The sequence below is a fragment of the Alternaria triticimaculans genome (genome assembly GCF_023758025.1).
Source record: "Alternaria triticimaculans strain BMP 0046 chromosome Unknown scaffold_1, whole genome shotgun sequence".
Classification (NCBI taxonomy): domain Eukaryota; kingdom Fungi; phylum Ascomycota; class Dothideomycetes; order Pleosporales; family Pleosporaceae; genus Alternaria; species Alternaria triticimaculans.
This window is the reverse complement of record NW_026055958.1, coordinates 988,903-1,002,516: the sequence shown is the minus strand read 5'-3', so window position 1 is coordinate 1,002,516 and position 13,614 is coordinate 988,903. Positions and strand designations below refer to the sequence as shown.

General features: G+C 52.3%; 5 protein-coding genes across 5 annotated transcripts; 2 read left to right on the top strand and 3 right to left on the bottom strand.

Annotated features, from left to right (window-relative positions):
* Positions 1 to 431: 431 nt before the first annotated feature.
* Positions 432 to 1,525, bottom strand: J4E78_000369 (uncharacterized protein; the record flags this gene model as incomplete). Its single annotated transcript, XM_049361033.1, has 3 exons — positions 432 to 671; positions 723 to 1,421; positions 1,487 to 1,525. 3 exons carry the CDS (start codon positions 1,523 to 1,525, stop codon positions 432 to 434), a joined length of 978 nt encoding a protein of 325 aa, XP_049226316.1.
* Positions 1,526 to 2,075: 550 nt separating this feature from the next.
* J4E78_000368 (uncharacterized protein) lies at positions 2,076 to 3,134 on the bottom strand (the record flags this gene model as incomplete). Its single annotated transcript, XM_049361032.1, has 2 exons — positions 2,076 to 2,198; positions 2,262 to 3,134. The coding sequence occupies 2 exons, from the start codon at positions 3,132 to 3,134 to the stop codon at positions 2,076 to 2,078; spliced, it is 996 nt and encodes a 331-aa protein (XP_049226315.1).
* A 473-nt stretch (positions 3,135 to 3,607) lies between these two features.
* On the bottom strand, positions 3,608 to 4,605 carry J4E78_000367 (uncharacterized protein; the record flags this gene model as incomplete). The annotated part of the gene is made up of 2 exons (XM_049361031.1): positions 3,608 to 4,184; positions 4,247 to 4,605. The coding sequence occupies 2 exons, from the start codon at positions 4,603 to 4,605 to the stop codon at positions 3,608 to 3,610; spliced, it is 936 nt and encodes a 311-aa protein (XP_049226314.1).
* A 4,441-nt stretch (positions 4,606 to 9,046) lies between these two features.
* On the top strand, positions 9,047 to 10,351 carry J4E78_000366 (uncharacterized protein; the record flags this gene model as incomplete). The annotated part of the gene is made up of 1 exon (XM_049361030.1): positions 9,047 to 10,351. One exon carries the CDS (start codon positions 9,047 to 9,049, stop codon positions 10,349 to 10,351), a length of 1,305 nt encoding a protein of 434 aa, XP_049226313.1.
* Positions 10,352 to 10,953: 602 nt separating this feature from the next.
* On the top strand, positions 10,954 to 13,574 carry J4E78_000365 (uncharacterized protein; the record flags this gene model as incomplete). The annotated part of the gene is made up of 3 exons (XM_049361029.1): positions 10,954 to 11,033; positions 11,083 to 12,252; positions 12,422 to 13,574. The coding sequence occupies 3 exons, from the start codon at positions 10,954 to 10,956 to the stop codon at positions 13,572 to 13,574; spliced, it is 2,403 nt and encodes an 800-aa protein (XP_049226312.1).
* Between the last annotated feature and the right edge of the window lie 40 nt (positions 13,575 to 13,614).

The window sequence follows — 13,614 nt, the reverse complement described above, 5'->3', positions numbered from 1 at the left end:
TGTGACGGTTATGTGATGGGTATTGGTGGTATTACTTGTGTATTTTGGGATCTGTGACAGAAAGAGGCGTTGTTGGGGAGGAGATGGGAGGGAGATGTACAGCTGGCTAGAGGTGAGCTTTGAAGCCGCCTCCACCGGCCGAATGCGGGGCTGTAGTGACGCAACGGTCTCTAACGCCGGGCCAGATCCGACGAATGATTAATAGCCCTGAGGGCCCATCACTTAACATGGTTTCTATCGTTTTCTTACACTTTCATGACGTTCAAGGTTTCAGCATATCACAGAGATGACGGAAAGATGGTGTTTTACATCTGATGTCAATTTTACTATCTATTTATTGGAAACCAGCCCATCATGTCTCGTATCAAAACCGAAGAAAGCCGTAAGAGTGTTCAGATGCTTGGTGTGTCTCCGTCATCGGATTACACACTCTATGCCGCTTGGATCTTCTTGCGGAGGATGTCCTTCAGGGTAACGGCGTCAGCGGCGAATTTCGAGATACCCTCGCGGAGCTTCTCGACGGCCATCTGGTCCTCGTTGAAGTAGAAGCGGAACTCAGCCTCGTTGTTGATGTAGGTCTTCTTCTCGATGTCGAGCTTGCTGGCATCCTCGGCGATGAGCTTCTTGGGGACGTCGTCTTGTGAGTTGTACAGCTCCTCGAGCAGGTTGGGCTGTATTCGTTAGTCACATGTGCAGGGATAGAGCCTGCGGGCAGTACTTACAGCAATGGTCAGGTAGTCGCAACCAGCGAGCTCGGTAACCTCACCGACGCTGCGGAAAGATGCGCCCATGACGATGGTTTTGTAGCCGTGCTTCTTGTAGTAGTTGAAGATTTGCTGGACGCTCTTGACACCGGGGTCCTCCTCCTTGGAGTACTCCTTCTTGGTCGAGGCCTTGTACCAGTCAAGAATACGGCCGACGAAGGGAGAGATGAGGAAAGCACCGGCCTCGGCAGCCGCGATGGCCTGGACCTGGGAGAACATGAGGGTCAAGTTGCAGTTGATTCCGTGCTTGGATTGCAGGATCTCAGCAGCCTTGATTCCCTCCCATGTGGACGCGAGCTTGATGAGAACGCGCTCCTTGTCGATACCGATCTCCTTGTAGAGGTCGATGATGTGCAGGGCCTTGGCTACTGACTCCTCGGTGGAGAAGGAGAAGCGCGCATCGACTTCTGTCGAGACCTTGCCGGGGACAATCTGGAGGATCTCCTTGCCAAACTGTACCAGCAGGTTGTCAAGGGTAGTGTCGACCTGGTTCTCAAGGTCGGTGCCGTTCTTCTTGCCGTATGCGACGGCCGCGTCGATCAGCTTCTCGTACTCGGGCTTCTTAGACGCGGCGAGGATGAGCGAGGGGTTGGTGGTGGCATCCTGGGGCTGGTACTTCTTGATGGTAGCGAAGTCACCGGAGTCGGCGACAACGGTCTGTAGGGAAAGTCGGTCAGCTATAATTCTTCCGCAGGCTTGGTGTTGCGCATGTGAATACTCACGGTGCCGGAGGCCTTGAGCTGTTCGAGGGAGCTAGGCATTGTGATGGGTATCTGTGTATGGAATTGGGATTGAAGGTTTGTTGCAAGTGTTTGTGAGAGCACTTGATATGTAGCAGAGGTGAGGAAAGTTATCGACTGATGTGATGTAAAAGTGTTGTTGGGCCAGCTGCATGGGTGGGGCCTTTCATACGTAGCGCCCCTCACCTTCCGGCCCCTCCATGGAAAAATAGCGTCACCGGTGGCAATGGCGGCAGAAGTCAAGCTCAGTCAGCGGTGAGGGTCCTTTCGAGTAACCGCTAGCGATCAGAAATTTTGCCGCTCTCGGAGCACTGTCGTCCGGCCCATCCATCAAGACGCGCTTCGGCATGGACGTGGCTGGACGCGATGCCTGAGCAGATCCCACGTGGCGGCACTCGGAGCAGAGTAATGCACTGTCATACGATTGAGGAGGCTTGTTCTACCAACAACCCACGGCTATACACTATCGCGATGTTATTATTAGCTTATCATCGTGAATTCCCGCGGACATATCCAGGGCAGCTTCGGCCAAAAGGCCGACTTCAGGCTTCTCCATGTTGATAGCTGGATATCACAACTTTGCTTTGCCAGTCGTCTTGCCCCATCCGTCTTGGTTCAGCCATCCGTACACCTCCTTGTATTGTTCTTCAAGATTGCTAACAGTATGGCCCGCTCCACTCGGGCCCGGATCGTTCTGCATCATCAATCATCAGCACACAGTCACACACTCGGGTGGATGTTTTCCATCAATACTTACGTATGCCTCAACTAGCCTGGTCTGTTTCGCACCCACCTCAAGGATCGTGCCACCACCCAGATCGGTTTCTTCCAAGCATCTCAACATGGCGACTGCCACTTCTTCGGGTGTCGCCCACGCATCCTTGGTTTGATCAACGAACGCCAATTTCTCCGGATGCTCGGTCCACAGTGGTGTTTTGATGACGCCCGGAGCGACGGCATTGACGCGAATGTTCATTTCCGCTTCGAGCCTACCCAGCGACCGGACAAACCCGTTCATCCCGTGCTTGGCCGCCGTATATATCGGCGCGTGGAGGTTGGGGTTTTGGCCTGCAATACTAGAGATGATGAGAACTCTCTTAGGATTCTGCGCACTCACTCTATCTACACCAGGTGGTGGATTGAGGAAATGCGATATAGCAAGCTGGGTCGTGCGAATGGGATGTGTTACGTTGATATCGAGAGTTGCGTATCGTCCCCCGTCCGCCTTGTCTCTGCTCTCGCTGCCATCGACGCCTGGAGGATGCCAGAAGTTACTCCAGTGGGGATCGTAGACGCCTGCTCCTGGACATACAATGTCGACTTTTCCGAATTCCTGTATTCCTACTTCGAACATGCGCTCCAGCTGCGGCCAATCCGTGACATTGGTCTTGAGAAAGACGGCGCGTGGTCTCCCTTGCTCTTGTATGCCGTATTCCTTGACCAGTTGCTCTGCTTCCGGGCGAAGCGAAAGATCGGCTATAAGGACGGAGCAGCCGTGGCTGAGAAGTAAGGCTGCAAAAGAGAAGTTTATACCTGACCCAGCACCAGTGACTATGGCACTTTTTCCTTTGACACTGAATGCATTTCCAGAATTCGTCTCGTTGACTAAACCTGGTTGTCTTGCTGCCATCTTGCTTCAAGCACGCACTTGAACTCGTTCGAATGGTCAATAATGAGAAAACATCTTTCTCATGGCCGTCAACATGGCTATATATGCGACCTAGGTACACGCTGTTCAGCATTCACGCGTCTAACCAGCACGGGATTGCCTCATTGGGTAACGAGAGGGGTAGTTGTGGGGTAACGAGCACCGAGCACTATCGTAGTCGGGGAAGGTTTGCCGAGCTTCAACCCTCTTAGACTACGCGGAAGCTCGTATTCTGGGTCGTTCTACACCATATTTCAAGCCCATTTGCTAATCTCGAAAAAGCCATGACATATTTGACAGCAGTGCTGCATTGGGCTGAACAAATGTTGAGTAAATGATCTTTGTACTAAAACTACGATTATGTACATGCCAACCAGCCAGACAGTATCGAACCTGTCTTATTTGGGATATCAATGTATACCAAGCGCCACCTAACGCCGTATGTGCCAGAAGTCCTAATTCCGTTTCCTCAGCTCACTGCGCTCCTGTCCGTCGATCCCACTAGTACGCGGAAGAGGCTCGCCATTGCCCGTGCCTGAGACGTGGCTCAGCCGAATCAGCTCATCCATCATAGCATCTCTTGTCTTCTTGAGCAGCTCATCGACGTGCTCTGGTCCCTTTCCTGTTGTCTGTATTGGCGGCAGGACTGTTACATCCACCACGCCTGGCGTAAATCTCTTGCCCTTTACGTCTAGAACGTGGTAGTAGTTGCCAACGACGACGGGCACGATTGGGACTTGTGCTTGTACGGCAAGATGGAAGGCGCCTTTCTTGAAGGGCAGAAGTTCAGGCTTCGAGGCGTAGGAGCGCGTGCCCTCGGGGAATATGAAAACGTTCTGGCGTGTTGTCTTCATGGTGTGTGCGGCAGTATCAAATGCGGCGCGGGAGGAGGTGCGGTTTGCGCGGTCTATGAAGACGGTCTTGGAGAGGGCCATGAACCAGCCGAGTAGGGGCACGTATTTCAGCGACTTCTTGGCCGTGACGGACGTGTATTTGGGGAACATGCAGCCGAGCATGAGGACGTCGAGTTCGCTGCAAGGAATGTCAGCGCCGCAGTCAAGAGTTGGCATAGCCAAAGGACCTGGTGAACCCACGTCTGGTGGTTGCCCACAAAAATGGCGGGACGGTCCCTGAGGGCGTCTTCTCCACTGAGACCGCCCTCTTTCTTCATGCTCCCCGTCACTCTGAATGTTACGCCGGTGCACAACCACATGACCCATTTGAACGCCCGCGCAACCGTCCACTGGATCAGTCCACCATAGCCCACGAGACGTAGAGGTATAGCCACGAGGGTGCCGTACAGCGCGCAGCAGAGCATGAGGAGCATGGAGCTTATTGCGAAGGCGTAGTACGACACCAGCTGGGCGGGCTTCGCGGGCAGCACGAGCGAGAGCAGGCGCATGGCGATGATGAGCGCGGGCGGCATGGCGGCGAGGTAGATGAGCCAGCCCATAGCGAAGGCTCTCGTCGGGGAGGGTGAGGGAGAGGGGGAAGAGAGGTGCGTGTGTTTGTATGTGTTCGTATTGCGGGTGGAAGAGAGTCGGAGCTTGGTGGGGACATTTTTTGTCACGCGCCGAGGTTCGCTGCCTCGCCAACTCGCTAAATGTCATGTGTACCGCCATGCCACTCATCGTGATCCCTTCTCCTCCACAGAATGCCCTGAACTGGTCCGCACCAGCATGTCGTCTCTCCGCCGCCTTGACCAAGTTATTGCTGCGACGCAGAAGGTCGTGATAAATACAAGTAAGAGAGGAAGCAATATCCACCGCCAGGCTACCATGCATCCGACCCTAACTTTGATCTCGGTGTGTTGCGCGCCGTCAGCCAAAGGGAGATCTAGCACGGCCTTGAACCACGTCTCGGGCGTCCATCTCATGTACGGGTAGTTGATTCCGACTGTGTTGGAGGCGATAGGTTCCTTGATGTGCTGGCCTGTCGTCTGGTATGTCACTACGAAGACGAAGATGAAAGCCGACAAACAGAATACACTTCCGAGCAACGACAGGATAGCAAGGGCGCTAAGACTTTTTCGACCCTATTCACAATTTTAGTACCCTGTTCAGAACATCGTGAACATTGTTACCGTACCTGTCCAGTCTTCCTCATCCTCCATGCTGTCCACATGCCGAGAATGCCCAAGAAGAATCCATATACTGCTGCGCCGTTGCTCTCGTGCCCTTGGTCCGTCCACACATTCTTGGGTTCGACATTGATTTGGGTCGGATTTCCAGGCCAGTTCACATGATAAACATGCACCTGATGCTTCTGGTCATGTATCCAAGCCACCACAGAACTGATCAATCCGAATACGGTGATGGATAGAGCACAAAGTAAAGCGCTCGATGCGAACAGCAACCAATTTATCTTTTGTCGTCTTGCCATCAATGTCATAGAGGCGGGCGCTGTGCGGGGAGAAGGTTGTAATAATTCCATATTGACCGAGCGTAGGAGTGGGTATAATACGAGGAGAGGGACGAAAAAGCACTTCTCAACGGTTCATGCTCAAGTATTATACGCTTCAGATCTGGGGCTGAGTTTTTCCTCCCGTCATCGTGGCACACATTCGGGCTGGGTGGATGAGCTCAGCACCTTTGCAGCTTAGTTGTCGCAGCCTTGAACCACTTCAGGCACGCTACCTCTCTCAGATGTCTAATATTAGCAGAGAACATGGGATCATCAGCAAGCATGTCGGCATCTTGATGCTCAGTCTCCTACTCGTTCAGCTTGGCATGTTTGGAAACAGAGCGGATGACGCCAGGGGAGCCATGTTGGTCAGCTCTATCGAAGTAGGAAATATGCACAATTCAGTATAAAATCCTGAAGATTGCCTGTCTTCGAAACAATGGTGAGATGACGCTGGTGCACTGTTTCTTGTTTCGAAACATGTCAATACTTGCGAAACTTGGTGGCCTCTGCGTTCACCGGGGAACAGACAGTAGAACGGGGTAGATATTAGTGCACTCTTGGAACGGGAACGCAACTGCACAATTCGAAGCGCGTCTTGTTCCTCACCAAGAGGAAGCGGGAGTTAATGGGGTGTCTTTGGAGGGTCGTGAACGTATTGGTCGGGTTCCTGACGCGCTTCGGGTCGATCCTGCCCGCCTCGGAAGAGCTGGTGGAGCTAGCCCAACCAACCACCCACATTTCCACGACGCGTCTCAATACCCTGGACCCATCACCTAGGCGGCCGACCAAGCATGAGCTTTCACACGTGCTGCAATTCTACACTCGGCGGTAAAAGAACGAGACGGCAGAGATACAGGCCGACAGCTCTACTCGATCGCTCTGTCTTCGACCGGTGATGCGACCTGCGGCACGTCTGGGCGGCGGCTAGTCGTCACACACCAAACACGCGCGTTGACACACGGTACAACCTTTCGCGCTGCTTGCTCCAACAACCATGTTCGATTCAACACGGAGGTCTCTACTCGCGACTTATGCATTTGAACCTCTCAGTCTCGAGCACAGCTTGCCAACAATACTTTACGCCGAGAATTATATGTGTGGCCTCGGCTTGCGCAAGCGCACAAGTCAAACCGCGTTTCCTGATCCCATTCTTCGCGACAGCTGTTCGCATTCGGTCCGGTCCGCGCTTTGGCTTCCAGGCACCACGGCCGTCCCGAGGACCGGCATGAGGATGGGCGGCTATCGTATAGTCTACCTACAATCCATCGCATATGGAGAGCGCAGAGCCAATACTCTAGGCTGCTAACGATTATACTTCCAGCCTCTTCCTCAATCTGTCCTTGATCTGATAGCAAAAACGAGCCGAGATACAGGCAGACCCTGGTTGTGGTGGGTGTTCGATTGGATATCGAGCTTAGTATGAGCACGGCGTAGCTAAAGCGATATGCAAGCACGGCACATACTTCTCATGAACTCAACAGGTCATGAGCAATTGTTTATATCCCTTCATGTGGAACTACTCTGGTATGCGGCACTCATTATTTTTACTCACTCTCTATTCTCTCATTCGCTTCCTGCAGCCCTGCGTGTCTGGCCGGTCCAGATCCAACGCCAGGAATACATTCTTTATTAATATTTATTCGAAAATAACTTTGGACTGCACTCATGCGGCTGCCTTACCGGTCAATCAGCAGCATTCAGCCACTCCCTAGCATTTATACCACCTTCCCGGCCAACTACGGCGGCTCTGACTCAACGAACACATCTGGAATTCACTCCGGGACTTGCCTCATCAGAAAGATCGAGGATGGGATCGAGGCAGTCCCTTTCGAAAGGAGTAATATTCTCTCCGCTCCTATACTCAGCCCAGATCAAGAAGAGAAAGAAGTCTTCGTGCCGTCATGGGAGGAAGTCGATAATTTCAACAAGCCTCTGCCCAGCCTCCCGAGATGTATATGGCAGCGAATGTCTCAACGGCAACGTATTTTAACTTTGCTGAGTTTACAATTTCTGATGCTCCTTGCGATTGGGCTGAGTCTCCTTGCTGTCAAAGATCGATCTTCAACCAGGTAAGATGTACGGAGTCAAATTATAAGGTTACCATTAACATATAGTCTACAGCGATGAGGATGCGAAAGCACACGTTGCTAGCAATGGCCCTCCAAGTACCAACATCACCAACGGCCTCCGACGTGGGATCTTTGCGTTGCCTGTTGAGCTTCCGCAGCAACAGAGTATGGCATGTCTGGCAAGCAAGGATCAGATAAATGCGTGGCAATGCGCGTCTGAAACAACCTTTCAGCTAAGCATACTTCCAGCTTTGGCGGGCAACGACAGCACGATCATGATAGCGGTGGGGCCACCGGGAAGTAACGATACTGTCTGCCATGGCGAACGCATACCGAACATTCCACCTTTGGAGCTTCTGGCATTTAACAGTGCTGAGCACGAAAACGATTTTGCCTATCACTTCCGCACTACCTACGACAAAATTGTATTGCTTAGCGAGGATGAGCTACCTCTGGCTGGAGAGTCACAAGTGCATGCTTCGACGTCAAATACTCCATTTCAACCTGGGGATAGTCTGTGGCAGTGCATCTTCAATGAGACCACTGTTGAGGGCTACATCTACCCTACCAGAGCTACAACTGCCAGCGCTACCAACACTGCATCAGGCACGGTCGATGTGGATAATTCCACTACGCTGCCGGATTTCCCCTACGCCGTTGAGTTGGTCGAGGAGTGGACGCCAATTGGAAAGACCCCTTATTGTTCGAAAATGACCATGAAATCGGACGGTACCCTTGCTCCACTTTCGGAGGAGGTGATGTTGCGTTTGGACAATTCCAAGGGTAATGTTCCAGTTTCCACATCGCAACGTACGGGACGTATTAGGCATCGAGAGCAACGGGAAGAGGCGCATTTGAGCCAGTGTCAATGTCAATGGGTGGTCAGCTGACGCAGGTTTTTCGATCTTACATTCGACAGACAATGCCATAACTCCGTCAAGATCGTCTTCTTTGCGCTGGTCCGACGTCTTCATTACATTTCCATTTGGGCATGCTTACATCAAATCATTACCAAAACAGCTTACGTGTCTTTATCCGCGAAGAACAGGTGGTCGATTGAATCTTGGGCGTACGGGTCCACCAAGAACCCTTTCCTCGGGTACGCCCACACATGACATGCCACACTGAGTAGACGACCAGCGAAATTCGTAATTGCCCTGCAGACCTCACAGCATCTACCGCGTCCAGGCCCCTCCCCGATCACGTTGTTCCATCGTCGGCAACCGATGGCACATCACCGGGCTCTATCTTTACTCACTCACCAAGCATTTCGATTCTCTAAAAACTGTCCTGAACGCCTACCTGCATTCAATTATTCAGCAACATCGTCGAAGATTGCGAGGACAGGGAACGAATTCTGCGTCGCAATCATCTACTATACTATCGAAACCTTATCAAGCAAGATAGCCCTGGCATACAATGGTCCTCCCCAAGGTCACCGAATCCAGGCGAAACTCTTCAGGACGGGATCTTCGTACACACAGCAGAAATCTTGTGACACCGAAGACTCCCGAAATCATACAAATACCTGGCCGATTCAGCGCGCTTGGAACTGAAAGCACTATAGCAGTAGTGGGAAGAAAGCAAGAGACTCGCCCACGAGTAAAAGTTGAGCCCGAGAGTCCCGATAACACGGTATACCCAACCTCGCCAGCATCCCGACGTCGAGACTACAGGGAAGAAGCGAAAGTAGTCAAGCCCGGAGGACCTTCCTCTCGTCATCATACAGTTCACATCAAGGTCGAAGATAAAGCCGATCTCGAAACACCACCACACTACCCATCCTTCACAACAGCATGGTCCAAATCGCCACTCCGTGTACCGACCCCCTTGGCTGAACAGTTCTACCGATCTACAGTAGTCAAGAAGGAGAGCGATGTTTCCTTAGTACATAGGGACGTACTGTCACTTCGCAGCCAAACTTCAGGTCCGTCGGTTAGCTCGAGCTACAAGAGGTTCGCTGTCGAGACTTTCCGTGACTTCGATGCGTCACACCCAGCCTCCAAAGTCAAGATAGAAGAGGAACGAGAAAAGGGATACTACATTCCGACAGGAGCGAGCAAAGTCAAGCATGAAGCGGGATCTTCCCCCACAAACCTCCACCACCGTCCCAGCCCCACAGACTATCCCAATCCATACCACAGAGCGCCTGTAAAACATGATCCAGCATCAAACTCTTCACCCGACCTCAGGCGTACACGAAGCCACTGCACCGTCGCGCCAACCCCAGAACTCCGCTCCGAAACTAAATTCTCCTACCTCCAACCCATCACACCTACACCCTTCAGCACACCCTACGGTCTCGTCAACCCCTACCCTCCCGATCCATCAACATACCTCGTCCCCGGGTCCTTGCTCGAAGGAGTCCAACGGCGGACAAAGTGGGGCCAGAGAGACAGACGAACGAAGCGGCAGCCGCCAGCTCTACAGCCGCGAGGTGTGCCCGCAGCCGAGGGTGTTGCTAGTGACAAGAAGAACGCTACACATGCAGGAGCGGAGGGGACTGGAAGTGGCGGAAAATGTGCATGGTACAAAGTTTCACTCTGCAAATGCTCCAAGTGGATTAGTTGTATCAAGGCAAAGTGCTCGCGAGCTGCTAAGAGGAAGTGGTGGCAGAGGAGTAAACAGCATCAGTACACCACGGAAAGGAGGGAAGACAGTGGGTTTTATGTTGTGAGAAGAGAGATTGGTCCTAATCTTAGGGTTACGGTTAGAGATGTCTGAGATCCGTGTGAGCGATGGTTGTCGGTTTCTGGGAGTCATTGGCGATGACGGGTGGCATTGAGGCGGGAAGGTCAGCTCTGTTATCAGGAACTCAATGACCAGCCAGAACTAGACCAGGCCGCAGACTGAGTCAAAGGCACACTCTATTCATTCCGTCATCAGGGAAGGTGCTTGGGAAGGCGCATTTGGTGCTGCGCGGATTGGTCCTGTATTGTGTACACATACTCTAAACGCGATTGGCCAGGTGGTTGCACCAATTCTCACCGGGATTACCAGAAACAATCCCCATGTAGTCGCAAGAATAACAGCGCAATATTAAGATAACATCTTCATGGTGCTTGCCAATAGTAAGCGATCGGTGTTGTCATGTGGATCCCGAACAGCTGGTTGCCAATACAGAAGGTGCAAGGGCTGGAGTTCAATCTCGCTCTTTCGCCCCCACACCTCGACCACAGCCCTGTGCAACATCACAAGGATGAAACCGCGATGCCAAAGAAACGGGTAGCAGTGCACCCCATATACAAGATGGCTCGCTGTCCAGCCCCCTGCCACTTCCCACTTTACTGCGAAAGTTCGCGTCTCATCTTCGACGTTTGGCCGACATGAGTTCTCAACGTTACAGCTTACTCGGTGTGCCTGGAGCCCTTGCTTGGGAGATGGGGGAGTATGAGTCCGAGTACCGGTAAGCTTCGTTCTGCGATGAGACCTGGGTTTGTGACTGACAATTGCAGACCGCAGGGGCTCACGACTGAGGTCTCCCCAGTCAGCCTGCTCTCTGAGCACGGCTTCGCCTCAGAATACGATCACCAACAGAACCTTGAAAGTACTCAACATCAACACAATGGCAACGTCGACCCAAACCCGCATAGCTTCGTTGCAAGTGTACCTGATCACCCGTCTGAAATCTATCCAGAGAACTATGCAGCCGGTCTCACATCAGAGTACATTGACAGTTCAGAGCCCAACACCTTCCAAGATGTGGCTTCCAGTTTATTCGGCCAACCTCTTCGCCGCTTCTACTTCCGCACCATAGTCGGCATCCTGGGACCAATTATCGTAGTATCTTATCTCATCACCGTTTGGCGCATCTACCTCGCTCCACTCCAACCCGACTCAGCAGTAGCCTTTGGACCACCGGGCGCCAAATGGGTCTTCTATAGTTGGTTCGTCGCGGGAGTGACTGGTCTGAACTTAAGTCTCTACGGACTGGCTGGTGCCGAGGCCAGCATGCTCATGGAACAAACCTGGAGGGTTCAAGATGCCATGCGTCTTATGTTGCATGCCGACAATACATGGTCTGGCCCCGGTGGTTGGATGAAAGCAGTCAGATGGGTTGTGCAGATGCGCAGAGTAAGCAACCAGCATAGCAAGCTTCCTTCTCGGTTGTGGTTCGTTCTGGCACTTCCAAGCGTGCTTGTCTTCGTGGCCTGGCCCTTATCAGGTCTCTGTCTCGAGATGACTAGTGGTTTTCTTCACGGTGAGCCATGGGGAGCGCAGGTTACCGGATTCGTTCAATCGACGTTCAACGCCAACCCTGAGGGTCGGAGACCCTCTCGAGGATCCTACATCGGCCCTCGTGTTCTCGGACATGGCGCTGTGTACACACCCGAAAACTTCGATCGATCAAAGAACAAGTTTCTGAAGAATGTTCCGGTGATACTGCCGAACACTGAGAGCGTCGAAGGTATATTTTTGACCGCTCAAGGTGAAACTCCTATCGAGGGAAAAGCTTGGGGTCTGTTGCTACATTACGATTGCAATATCGTACACAAAGTGTCTGACTTCGTTCTCTTAAAAGACCGTCGATCTGCAACAGATGTGTGGAGAAGTAACTCCATCTTTCCCGAATCCGAACGAACAGGAACTTCACGAAGAGCGGATGAGGATCCTCCCATCGACGAGTTTATGACAGCAGCCTCCCCGTTGGACCCGACTGGCAGCCTTGCTTCAGCTGCTACCTCCGCCTCGTCTTCTGAACCAAGCACAGCTCCCTTCAAACTGCACAGGATGCGCCCTTTTCAATTATGAGAAACAAGTCACGTATATGTCGTATCGTCTTCATGACAACAGTACCTTTGTGGAGGTAAAGAAAGAGCCCAGAGGAGGTTTCGATCCAGGTGTCGAGGCCGCTCTACTGCAACAGACATTGGATGTCGGTGCAGTCATAGAGACCGCGTATCAATCCCTACCGCCACAAATACGTTCGAACGACGAACCACCCTGTGGCTGGCTTAATGAGATGGAAAACCAGGCAACGTCTTACTGCTACCATAATCTGCAAGAGGATACTTCAAAACCGTATCCCGGAATCGAACACAAGAGGAATTTTGAGGTTCTGTTGTGGCAGAAACTTTACTTACCAATTTCTCAGCGCAGCACCATCGTCCCTAATATCGAGTCCCTGTTTGGTGAGTACGTCGCCGAGGAGGATGAGAAACTCGCAGCAATTGGTGCGTCCTGTACGTCAAGTAGCAGTGTAGGCTCAGCAAACATCGACGGCGTGCGCTCTACTTACTCCAACTTCCAACGGAGCGACACTCCGGTACCTCCTCGAAAGGACGATTGTGCGAAACGCTTTGGCGAAGAGACACTCGCGTGTACACTCAGCATCACCGACGATGGTTGGTTGAAGTGGCTGTATGACTCCATAGGCCTACCGTCACCGCTTGACACGTTGATAGGAGATGCTAGAGAAGGGGTTCTCACTGGCTTCATGAGAGTTAATGATCAGCTCGAATATCTACAAGCCGACCAACTTCGACAAGCCCTTCTACAAGCTTACTCCAGCTACGCCATCAAGCTCATGTACAATGACGGTCGGGATTTCATAGGCGTCAACAAGACCAGCCTCAAGTCACACGTTCCCGACCTAACAGCTTTCGTCGCTGGTACCGTAATTGAGCCGGGCGTCATGCCGGCTGCTGTTCCTATGGCTTTATTCGGATTATGGGCTTTGATCAGCTCAGGCCTCTGCCTTGTCTATAGCTTCAGGCGACGATGGAGCGCGATTCTGGACGGGCATACAGTCTTCAGGCTTGGGGCTGAGTTGCAGCAGACGTACCGAGCGAAGCTTCAACGGTATTCTACGATTGCTGATATTGAAGAGTGCGAGGCTTTGCATGAGATCCCGGGGTTCGTCGCTGACATGGAACCTAATGAGGATGTGGGGAGGATTGGGCTTATCGATGGGAAGCCAGCTAGGAAGGACAAGCTTTATCGGTAGTATCTCACGCATGGCAAAGTTCGGTAGCGTTTTTCACTAA